The sequence below is a fragment of the Centropristis striata genome, chromosome 16 (genome assembly GCF_030273125.1).
Source record: "Centropristis striata isolate RG_2023a ecotype Rhode Island chromosome 16, C.striata_1.0, whole genome shotgun sequence".
In the NCBI taxonomy this organism is placed as follows: domain Eukaryota; kingdom Metazoa; phylum Chordata; class Actinopteri; order Perciformes; family Serranidae; genus Centropristis; species Centropristis striata.
The window spans coordinates 31,358,676-31,370,688 of record NC_081532.1 but is presented as its reverse complement, the minus strand read 5'-3'; the positions used below and the strand labels follow the sequence as shown (position 1 = coordinate 31,370,688).

Below are 12,013 nucleotides of genomic sequence, written 5' to 3'. Positions count from 1 at the left end.
AAATGTTTAAGTGCACTGAATATCTAGTAGAATGCTTTTTTAAAAGTTAACACTGCAAATGAGCAGCATTTAGGACAAGAGTCAAAGATCCTTTTTCACAAACTTGAAGAACAAACTATTTTCAGATTAATCCACCTTTTATTACCTTTAGGGAACGGTAGAACATCAAATCCACACAGTCCAGGCCATAAAATCCAAATGCTCCCAACGTAACCCCAGACCCATAAGATGTAGTTTAAACTGCCACCAAAAAGGTCTATGTAATTTCTTACAGAATGTTTTTATATTTCATTAAATAAAATGTAAAGCGAAATGTCTTATGACATGTAAAAAACTGCTAAATCAAAACTGCATGTCTATGTCTTTAATTATTCCCATGTGAAATGGTGCTCCACAATGATTAACATAAAATGTGTTTTGGATTATATGATAAATTCATATGCCCTTTATGTACCGATGAATACATTATATTTGATAATGTATATAATGTTAAATCCCTCATAAGTCCCAAATTCCCAAAAATGTGCAGCAGACATGAGCTCAGTGTGTATTCATGTCTGCATATTGTATTATGTGTAATAAGCTCACACCTCACTCAGTCTACACCTTTTTTGTTAAAAACATTAATTCATTATCTTGTTATTGTGTAAGTATTTATATTTCTGTTTTCAGTGTTATTTTAATTTCTTTATCTTAAAGACCAAAATAAATATTAATCACATCAGATCAACAGACCCTGTTGATGCAGGAACCCTCTCCATCAGACTGCAGGTAAAAAGGCTGAAAAGAAGTGTTATAAAAAAGTGTCAATTTATTTATTGTGGTGACTGGCTTGTTATTAAATTGACTCCTTATTTTACTAATGCTCTTTAAAAAATACTGTTATACTTAAAATAAAAATAGGTTCCCTGTGTTTTTCTCTCTCCTTCCCTCCAATATGAATGCTGCTAAAACACATAGTGAGAAACAAAATCTTAAATAAAATTTTAGATTTGAAGTAAAATGTATAACACGCTGCTGAAGCTGCACGCCGTGAGGTTCACACACACACACACACACACACACACCCTCCCAACCAAGCATTCGCCACTCAGCCTTGAATGTGTACATTATTTTTGACATCAACCATTTAAGGGGACAGTATATTTTACACAAAGTGGCATTAATTAAGTCGCTAAAGGCGCACTATCATATATTTCAAAAGCAGTGCGGACGAACAAAGGCAGTGACAGTGGGAAATACTGTGAAAGTCAATTAGAATTTTATGTACGTTTTTAGATCTCTCTTTTTTTAAATGATAAATGAAGTTACTAATTTTGTCTGTGCTCTTTCTAGACACTGCAGCTTTAATTGCTAATTGTTAACAGCGAACGAATACATTTGCATATTAATTAGCTCCCAATTTACATTTTTAATTTGCTGCCTTCAAAGGGTGTGAGATAAAAGGTCGTGTTATTTTAAATAATTTATCCTTTATTGCGGGAAAAGATGCTGAAAGGAAAATGTGGGGGTGGTTTTTAACCCCTTAAAAGCTCTGAAAATACACGTTAAAATACATACAATATAATTATTTATATTTTTGTCAGTTAAAGGAGATAAATGGTGCACTCAAACACTTTTTAATACAAAGCCACCTGAAAAAGGCAGAGCAGCTCTGGACAGTTGAATGAAGAATATCGTGAATGCACCAGAGATGACTTCTGTGGAAGTCAAGTTTGGAAACCGTTCCCCTCCTCTCTCTGTCTTTTCCTGCTGCCTGTGTGTGTGAGAGAGAGAGAGAGTGTGTCAGGGAGGGAACACTTTTCTTTTTATCACTCCATTTTGTCCTCTCTCCCTCCTGACACATCAATTGATTTGGCAGCCGGCGCCTTCGGTTTCCGTCTTTCACCACGAGGCAGCGGCGAGCGGAGAGGGAACGAACAAGTTCAGAAATTCATTAAGATGAAAAACAGCCACCACTGTATTTCTTGTGAGGAGGAAATGCTGTGTGTGTGTTTCTCTCTCTTTCTCTGTCTCCACGTGTGTGTGTGTATGTGTGTGTGTGCATTTGGGAGTGTGATATGGGTAGCCAGCCAGTTGCTTGCACATTCTTGCCGAGCGTCGTGCATTGGCTCGGTGCCACAAACAAAGCGGACGCCAGCACACAGTGACACTTTTTTGTTTTGTTTTTATTATTTTTTTGCTATGCAACAGACAAAAGAAAAATTCAAAGGTGACAGCAATGCATACAAAGTCAGGGAAACTCGTGAATGAAGCAAGCTGGACACCCAAAGCCAGCCTTCACCCCGGCCGGCTGCAGATTTTGAAACTTTTCTTGTCCTCGCGCCCAAAACCAGCTTGAGGCCGTTTGTGAAATGCTCCGCCCACCGAGGTTTTACGGAGAAGAGAAATGAAAAAAAATTGCCTCGTGTGCCCAGCAACACTCACCACTGACATGTTCTCTCAGACATGATGGGGAAACCATTAAAGCGTTACAATTAAAATAGTTTTCCTGAGGAAACGGTGTCCCATTTAGTAGTGCATAAATCAGTCGAGTAAAAACAGTAATATCTGATGACGTGTTTATGATGAATCAAATAAGCAGCCAAAGTAGATGTAATGTTGCATTTTGGAGTGAGAAGCACAGTCAAAATGTGGCACACAGCCAAAAACTGAGATACATGTGCCTATTGAACAGCTTTCTGTCTGCAGAAAAAATAAAAGCATCTGCATGAATATCTAAAGAAGCATAACTGATGGTTAGAGACACTTTATTTTTATACTGTATTTATCCCAAATGTGAATTTGTTGCCTCGAAGCAAAGTTGTGCACTGACAGTACAGTTGTACAATAACTATGCCCAATGGAGTAGATATAGTATGATGTAAACCTGGTCAATGTTACTGTAATACTCACAGGCAGTAATGTACTCGGGTGCATTTTATGGTCCAACGGGGGAAAAGACGATGATCCACCAATCAGGTTTAAGAGGTCATTTTGGGTGATCTGGAGCCAACACAGAATATAATAAAATATCTTTGAATATTTGCCATGTAGGTGAAGGGCAGAGGTAAGGTTTAGAAAAGTATAATAATTTCTTATGCAAAGGCAGAGAGCAGAAAAAAACAATATGCATATCTCTCATATCAGCTTCCGATGGTTCAAGACTGAAGTTCATAAAGTATGTTTTTTAATTGACTCAATAATTACATAGAAGAAGAAACAATGGACCATATTTATGTCAGTTACAAAATGGTTCTACATGATTTGTTTGTTTTTCTAAAATGGCATATTTACGACGTATTTTTTGGAAGACTCAAATAAACAGCTAAATAATTAAAGAATAATAATATATGATGGCGATCTCAAACAGCATATGTACATACAGTTTGTTGTATTTTGGGGATCAAATTCATTTAATAAAAACATATAATCAATGAGGTGAAATTTCATCTCCAGTCTGAGCTCACAGTGACAGAAAGCCTGCTCTATTTATATAAACACACATATACACATTGTCACTCTGTGTAAGTGTGTATATGTGCATGTAGAGACATTTGTGCGTGCCTGTGTGTGTGTTTCAGTTAAGATGATTACGGGGGGAAATTCAACCACCTCTACCAATTACACACCAGCCTCTTGTATACATAAACAGTGCAATTTATGTCCCATTGATCTGTCTAATTCTTTCAACAGGAGCACATTATGGCCGCCGTCTTTTTGTCTCCCGCCTTGCTCTCCTCTCTGCAGCACGAGAGCCGAGCGAGGAAAGCCTTCCAAGTCCTTTTGTACTCCCCGTGTCCCTTTGAACAATGAATCATATTTAGCAAAGAGAGAGGAAACAAGGCGCTGCTCGCAAATAAGAAGGCAGCAATTCAGTGAGCCAGCCAAGATAAGTCAGTCGCAGGGAAGGCAGTCAGAGAGCTGGAGAGGGTTTGACTGGCAGGAAGGTGGTGACAGGGCTGAAACCAGACTTTTGGGGGCCCAGAGCAGAAATGGGCACCCCACACCCCACTAGCTTTTTGTTGAAGAAACAAAAATTCTATTATATATATATAAAGTCATGGAAAAAATTAAAAGCCCACACCTTTTCTTCAATTTCTGCTTCATTTTAATGCCTGGTACAACAAAAATAGCTCATGAGAGTTTAATTTAAGAGCTGATATCTAGACATTTTACATGGTTTTCTTGATAATAACCAAAACCGTTATCAAAAATGTTTGGAGGAAACCTGTCAACTCAAGCATTTATAATGTTAATGATCAATTAATTGATTTATCGATATGTTTTTATACAAACTAGAGTATGTATTAAACATTCTTACATGGACAAAATAAAAGTATATATACAGTACTATGCAAAAGACGCTTTTATTTTGAAAGGACAAAAAGAGACTTCCTGTCGATCGTAAAACTAACTAAGTGAGATTTTACTGTAAAGATAACTTCAAGGAGTTCAATGTCTTATGTTTTAGCCCCCGAAGAGCCATGAGGTTAGTTTTCACAGTAATCTTCATATTTAAGTGTGTTTTGTGTTTAAATAAGCGTTGTGTTTAAACTTAGTAATTCATGCTAGCAAGGTTTGATACAGTAAGCTAGTTTTGCTCAAATTAATACTCTTGTATTTCTGTGTGTTTTATAATTGTATAAACCGCAGAACTGAATGGTCAGCGTGTTTCCGTTCAGTGAGTACTGATACAATAAAATAGATCAAATTAAACTTAAAAAATACACAGATCGATTAAAAATTCCATGTGATCGACCAAATTCTTAACAACCATTAATCAATCATCGATTCATTATTCCCATCCCTAATATATAAACAGTTTGTACTACATTACTCCACCACAGATGTGGCAGAAAATATTCAAATCAACATGGCACTGAACTTTAGTGCTGAAAATCAAAATGTTTAAATCGAAAATTGAATTGAATAATCAAATCAAATTATGGATTTGGAGACTCCCCTATGAATCACTAAGAGTGAAACTATCATAAACTCAGCTAATCTGCTTCATCCTGACTCCATGACCCCCTCAGAGACTGTCCTCCCCCCCAGAAGATCCACCCCATGGGCCGTTTGTACAGCAGCTTATTACGACCCATATTTATGTTTGTTGTTTGATCAGATTTGATTGACAGCTGCCTGGCAACAGAAGCAAACAACCTCACAACGGTCATCAGATAGATTTTGATTAACATATTTCATAATCCTTAGTGGTGCGCAGAGATGTACAGAAACAGAGAAAACACAAAAATCTCTAATTTATATTAATACAGAAACTGAAGCTGTTTTAGATGCATTGTCTCTGTAAGTGAGTGTACAGTAGGTCACAATGGACCTGCAAATCATTGCATTCTGTTTTTTTTAAATATATTTTTCATAGTAAACATATGTTTACCCTACAGAAGAAAGATATCACTTCTTTAAATGTGTGTTGCAATGTGTAATTTACTACATTTAAATTCAAATAAAAAGATAAATAAACTCAATAAAGATATTTAAACATTATATTTACTATAATTTCCTTGCTGTGAAAAACACAGATGAACAGAGGAGACTTCATCATTTTTAATTTGCTCACTTTTGGGGCCCCCTGGTGGTTGTGTGTGGCCTGTAATTGATGCTTCTACTAAGTGATATTTTAAATAGTATCTAATTTGCTCACATTTGACAGTTACCATGCCTTCCAGGTCATCCACGTATCTCTAAGCACTGTCTCTGTTCCTGTGGGCCACTTCTTTGAAATAACACTTGATTATCAAGCAACAGATCCGGACTGGTTACAGTTTTGTCTCAGCTGACCCCAACCTGTCCTAATAAATGATTGGGCAGAATAATATCAACAAGTAACCTTTTCTCCATCTCGGCTGATGTAGAGGAACCTCTATCAGCTCAGAGGTAAAACTGATATTTTTAAAGGCCCAAGAGCACGACCCTTCTCACAAAGATTCCACGCCACAGGCTCATCTATAAAAGGAGGCTTTTTTAAAAAAAAATCCCTGATCTCTTTCCCTGTTTTGCTTGTCAGTTTAAAAAAAAATCTGTGTTTTCCACCATCCGCACAAATCTGCCACCTCCGGTGATTGATGCAGTCAAATTAGATGTATGTGGAACACTGGCTCTGGCAAATGAACACATCAACTGATGACCAGCTGTTTCTAATTATTATACACTGGTTAATTAGGACGCCGTGTCACCATCAACGGCGGCGGTAAACTGTGTGAAATTCATAATTCATGCTCTGGCGTCCAATAAGCCTCCCTGATCAAACCGGTACAGTGTGGCATGGATGGAGAGGCCGTGCGGAAAGAGACTGGGGAGGGTGGATGGTGCAATGCTGTTGCCAAATATCTGTGTGTGTGTGTGTGTGTGTGTGTGTGTGTGTTCGCGCCTCTCCCTCACACCTCCTGCTTCTACCCCTCTTTCTGTCTCTCTCTCAGCAGGGTGTGTGTGTAGGTGGCAGTGTGAAATGTCTGGATCTCAAAGGTAAGCTGAACGCCTCACTCCGTCATTATTAAATATGATTGAGGACTTTATGCGACATTCATGATACACTGAATGATTTTGTAATCTTTTTACATATTCAATCAAAAGTGTAATTATAAAAATATGGAATGACAGACCAACAATATATGAGACAATTGTGCACTGAACAAAAAAATACTTGATACTTGAAAATGATAAAAGTGACTGAATTTTTTGTATATAAATGTACATGTTTGATACATTATCTCAATATATTTCACACACACACACACACACACACACACACACACACACACACACACACACACACACACACACAGTGTCTTTAATTCAGTCTTCAAGACAAAGTGTGTTGATTTGTTGAAATGAGTGTGTATGTGTTATTTTTATGTATTTATCAAAAAGCAGAAATTCCATTGAAAATCTTCCATAAAAACAGAGTGGAATAACTGCTGGGACTCTATGGTTTGGGATCATTCTACTTATTCCTGCTGCTGTTTCAAATTTAAGGGAATTTTCTAACGATTATGGATTTTACGATAATATATGAAACAACACAGAATTAGGCAGATCACTAGTCACAAAATTTACACCAACAAAATCCTCCAAACTAGTTTTCTAACCCAGATCGTAAACCTTATCCTTATTTACAATAATCCTGTATTAATCTTAACCCGAGCACTAACTGTAACCTGAATCAATGCCTAATCTTCTCTTTAACTACAGATAATCATCACCCTATACTCAAATCTGATACCATTTCAAATACTAACCTTGAACCCAAACTAAATCTGATTGTAGTCTTTACATTGTAACCCTAATTCCAAGTGTAAAACCTGTACCTTTTTCTCTGAAATACCTATTTAAAAATAAATTTAATTGCAGCCCTTACATTAAACTAAACCTTATTCTAGTTCAAATACAAACTTTAATCAACACTATCCTAAACTACAATTGATTATATCTTCACATTGGGGTTAACCTAATCCTGGTTTAACCCTTGTGTTGTCTTAATTTTCTGTATACACCACTTGTCCTAAGGGTTAAAAATGACCCACCTTCACTTAACCCCTAAAATAAAGCAGCTTGATTACATTTTAAAACTTGAATCTATCTTGCATGAAGAAACAACCTGTCATTCATCATAAACTTTATGAATATTTAGATTTCCCCTCTTACAGTCCAGAAAAACTGGATTTGATCAGTGGAATCCACTTGTTTTTATTACAATGCATCATAATTGGTTTACTCTTTTACTAAAGTAAGGGTTTGTTTTGTAAGTATTTTTATTGCTAAAGGTACTACACAGGAGTAAACATATATTTTTTAGCACGCATGCATGTGTACGTGCGTGCATGCATGCATGGTTTTTCTGGTATGAAAATTATTTTATAGCTGCCTGGTCAAAAATGACCCCTAAGACAAGACTTGTACCCTGTTGGTGAACAGCTTTCATGGAAATATGAACAAAGGCAATGTTTGACTTTTTCTCATGTTGGGGTCATTCTAGGGAAAAGTCGAATTTCAAGTTGAAAAAAAGATCATTAAGGGTTTTTTTCTTCTGCTGTTAAACATAGTGGCGGGTCATTTTTGACCCCTAAGACAACACAAGGGTTAAATTGTATCACTAAACCCAAATACTACAAACTAAACCTAATTTTAGTACCAATCTGTAACGTAAACTAAACTAACCCTAATCCCAGCTCAGATCCAGAGTAGTTTCCTTTCCAAGTGAATAGAACGTCCTCTTTGAAGGTCTCAGAACTCCGCCAGTTATCACTAGTATAGAAGTACAGCAGCAGCAGACACATCTGCATACAGCCGTGGTGTAAAGTTGTGTGCGATGCCATGATGGGCGTCACTGTCGTCACGCACTGATGACATCTGACTGCGGGTGTCGCTGCCTTATTATCTTCCTGACGCAGGGCGGATTAGAAAAATGGGATTTCAGATGGCTCTACCCTTCCACCCCACACTCCCTCTTCCATCGCTCAGTTAAGTGATTATTGTTAAAACACAGGGAAAAAATCATTTTGGAAATAATTATGATAGTAATTATCATTTCCCCCTTCTTGGCCGGGGAGATAAGAATTAACCCAGCAGAGAGAGAGAGAGAGAGAGAGAGAGAGAGAGAGAGAGAGAGAGAGAGAGAGAGAGAGAGAGGGAGAGTCACATGGATTTGTTTGATCGGTCACAGTTTGATTTTGAGTGTGACTCCAGATCAGAGCTGGGAGCAAGAGTAATCAGATTACAACATCTTAACTGTTAAATGCGTTAACAGCGAATATAGGATTACTTTAATAAGATATGGGGAATGAGGAAAGACACATCACAGTAATCAGATTACAAAATGGTAACAGCGATCCCCAATAATCACAATAAAGACACATTAACAACTTAGAAACAATAGAATAACTGGTTGGATTAGATATATAAAATATTAAGATAACAAAAAATATAAACAATGTGAAAGAGAATCAGGAGAAACAAGATTGCTTAAAAAGGAAAAGGTTCATTTCATATTTGTACAGATGAAAGTTGTTCACATTGTGGCAGCGGTGAGTAAAAGTACAAAACATCAGAACTTTATCCAAAAGGATATTTCTGTGCCCAAAGTTCTCTGCATATCAATAAATAAATATTTATTTATTTTTTTGTTGGGGTTTAATGCTACACATTTGCCTCATGTGTTGGTGTGTTTACAGTATAGCAAAGAAGACCAGTTAAATAACATTTTTGTCTTATATTTTTGAAAAATACACATATTAAATCATGCAACATTTGTCATATTTTACGGTAACCATTCTGTACTCAATTGTTGATTTTTTTTTTCAAATGTGTGCACACAGTAACAGCAACATTATTCAGGAGCTAACCTGAAAACTGTCCAGCTATATATATTTATTATATACGTATATATAATATGGAATGCCGTTAAGGAAATTTATATACATATGGAATGAAAGTTTGAGAATATGGATTGAAATCCATATTAGTATATATTCTCAAGTTTCTATATATATATATTCTCAGGATCCATATTCTCAAAATTTCATTCCATATATATAATAATTTCCTTAACAGCATGAGACATATTAAGAGACGAAGTTAGTAACGAGACTACATTTTGAGATTATAGAAGTTCAGTCTCTGAATGTGATTTTATTGATTAAAATGCAGGCAGTCAGTAATCAATGGACACTCAGGCATTTTCATCTTGGAAGTCCAATCAAGAATCAAAACTGCTCCGTGTTCCTCTGGAGCTGTCATTATTTCTCCTTCTCTGTTTCTCATTAAGTCTCAGAACTTTATTAAAAGAAAACATACACACGTACACGGATAAACTTTGCCCATAAAGGAAGTTGTTTTGTCGTGATTTTTGCTGAAATGCTCATTTCAGAAAAAAGGATAAAGCGCATTTAGAGCCGTGCAATTTTGCCTGTTAGCAAACAGCCTCCCAATTATCTTCCGTTTGATTGCTTGCCTCTATCAAGGTGAGCGATTAGACCACCGCTCCTGTGAAGCTCTGGAAGTCGTTCTGAAATCGCTGCACTTTGATTTCATCAATCTGCAGGCAGCCCAACTGGAAGAAAATGTGAGTTTTATGAGCAAAACTTATTTTCCTCATCTTCGCTCTTCCAATACAGTTTCATATTCAGGCCTTCCCCTGTATCAGATTAGAGGCTATTTTTTTCCTTCCAAAAGAACTTCATAACATTCCTGTCAAATTTGGGGCCTTGCTTTCTTCATTTTTTCTTCTTCACTATTTTTTCTCTTCCAGGGAGCATCGTCCTTGCTGGATATGATTTTGTACTATGAATCTACAACCCATCTTGACATTTCTGACAACAGCAGTATGGGAACATTGTGTTGGAGGGCCCTCGCTCATTTGATAAAGCAGGTTGGCTGACGCAGTGGAATAGTAATCTTTTCTTGTAGGCTTTCTCTGGGGGATAATGTACATCCTGGAAAGTGAGTTTGTTGCACATTACATGGTTTGAAGATGCAGGGCAGAGCAAACGGGGTAAGAAGTTTTCCCACTGCGAACATGAGCATAAACACATCAAAACACACACGAGCAGCATTACCGCAGTATCACAGGCAGCATTAGCAGGCATAACTGATTAGCTGTGGGGTGAAAAACAATCGGCCCAAATGTTACCACTGTCTGACTTCCGTGTCTGTGTGATCAAAGCGGGACAGGGTGGGAGAACACAATGTAAGGACTCTGAGCATGACTTTGAGTTAAGACTATTTTGTCAAAAAATGTGACGGATTTTCTCCGCACCAACCGCTGTGGAGTTCTTAAAGTAAACTTACTTTTAAACAGTTTTCACTTCCACTAGTTTGGCATTGTAATATGATGCTTGTAAAGAGAACTGACATCCTCTTTGTTCAATCTGGAAAATACTTTGGGGTTGCAGCATGATGTGCTGTTTGACCTTGTAAATGTAAATTACCAAGGAAAAAATGCATCTATAGAGGGCAGCACACTCAGGTCTCGTTTCCATTTAAATTGAATCCAATTTTTTAGGCAAAATTTTGAAATGTTGCATTAAATAAAATGAGAATTAAGGATGTTTCCATCAACTTTAGAGCTTTAGGTTTAGAGCGAATAAACAAAGCTGCATAAACATACTTTGGTCAGAAGATGGCAGTGTAATGTATTTCTGTAGGCTAATCCGTCAGTAAACAGTAGTAGAAGAAGAGATTGAGCAAAAGATTAAAAATAATGAAGAAAAAGAGGTTGCTAATCAAACAACTGTTGCCACCCACAAGAGAAAATATGTCTTCAGGAATTAGGTTCAATTGGGCAACTTATAATTGTTCTTTCATGTAAGCTCGTCTTGACTGGCAGTTAAGTTAAATGTTCGCTATGTCAGAACTTATTCGGAAAAATCGATTCCATCTCCCGTTTAGTGCATTCATTATTTTTCGAAAAAGACAAAAAGCACCTCAAACGAGACTAAAAGCTTTTATGTGCATTTTCACCTTTTTCCAAATTTTGGTGTTTCCATCAAGCTCTTCTCATGTAAATCTTCAAAATGCGCAAATTTGTGGATGGAAACACGGCAAAAACACACCATGATCATTTTATTATATTTTATAAAGAAAATAATAATGATGCTCATTATTCCCAATATTGTGAATCATACCACGACTGCAATATCAGTCAAATTTTTTTGCAATTAGATAATGGTGCAGCCCTACGCATTCTATATCTTCTCCATGTGTGTGTGTGTGTTTCAGAGTGTGCGTCTGTCCAGACTGGACGTGTGTAACGTGCCCTTGGTTGACTACCCGGCCCAGTCTCTATCTAAAGCTCTGCTGACCAGCCGGCTCACAGTGCTGCACCTTCACAATGCCCAGCTCAGTGGCATGCCGCTATACACACTGGGTATGACGTGTGCACACACACACACACACACACACACACACACAAGCAATTTTCCCCCACTGAATGAATGAGGTTTCTGAGGTTTAGCTTCTAAAAACCCACTCCTTTGTGGTGTTGTTATTGTTATATTTTTGCAAGTGTGGACTG

At 37.1% G+C, this 12,013-nt stretch overlaps 1 protein-coding gene across 1 annotated transcript in view; it reads left to right on the top strand.

Moving 5' to 3' along the window:
* si:dkey-288a3.2 (protein phosphatase 1 regulatory subunit 37) overlaps positions 1-12,013 on the top strand; it is a 75,933-nt gene that overhangs the window by 15,957 nt on the left and 47,963 nt on the right. The window contains exons 4-7 of the mRNA XM_059353928.1: positions 6,423-6,468; positions 9,963-10,063; positions 10,250-10,369; positions 11,719-11,866. Coding sequence (XP_059209911.1) covers positions 6,423-6,468; positions 9,963-10,063; positions 10,250-10,369; positions 11,719-11,866 — 415 coding nt within the window. The remainder of the gene's footprint in view (positions 1-6,422; positions 6,469-9,962; positions 10,064-10,249; positions 10,370-11,718; positions 11,867-12,013) is intronic.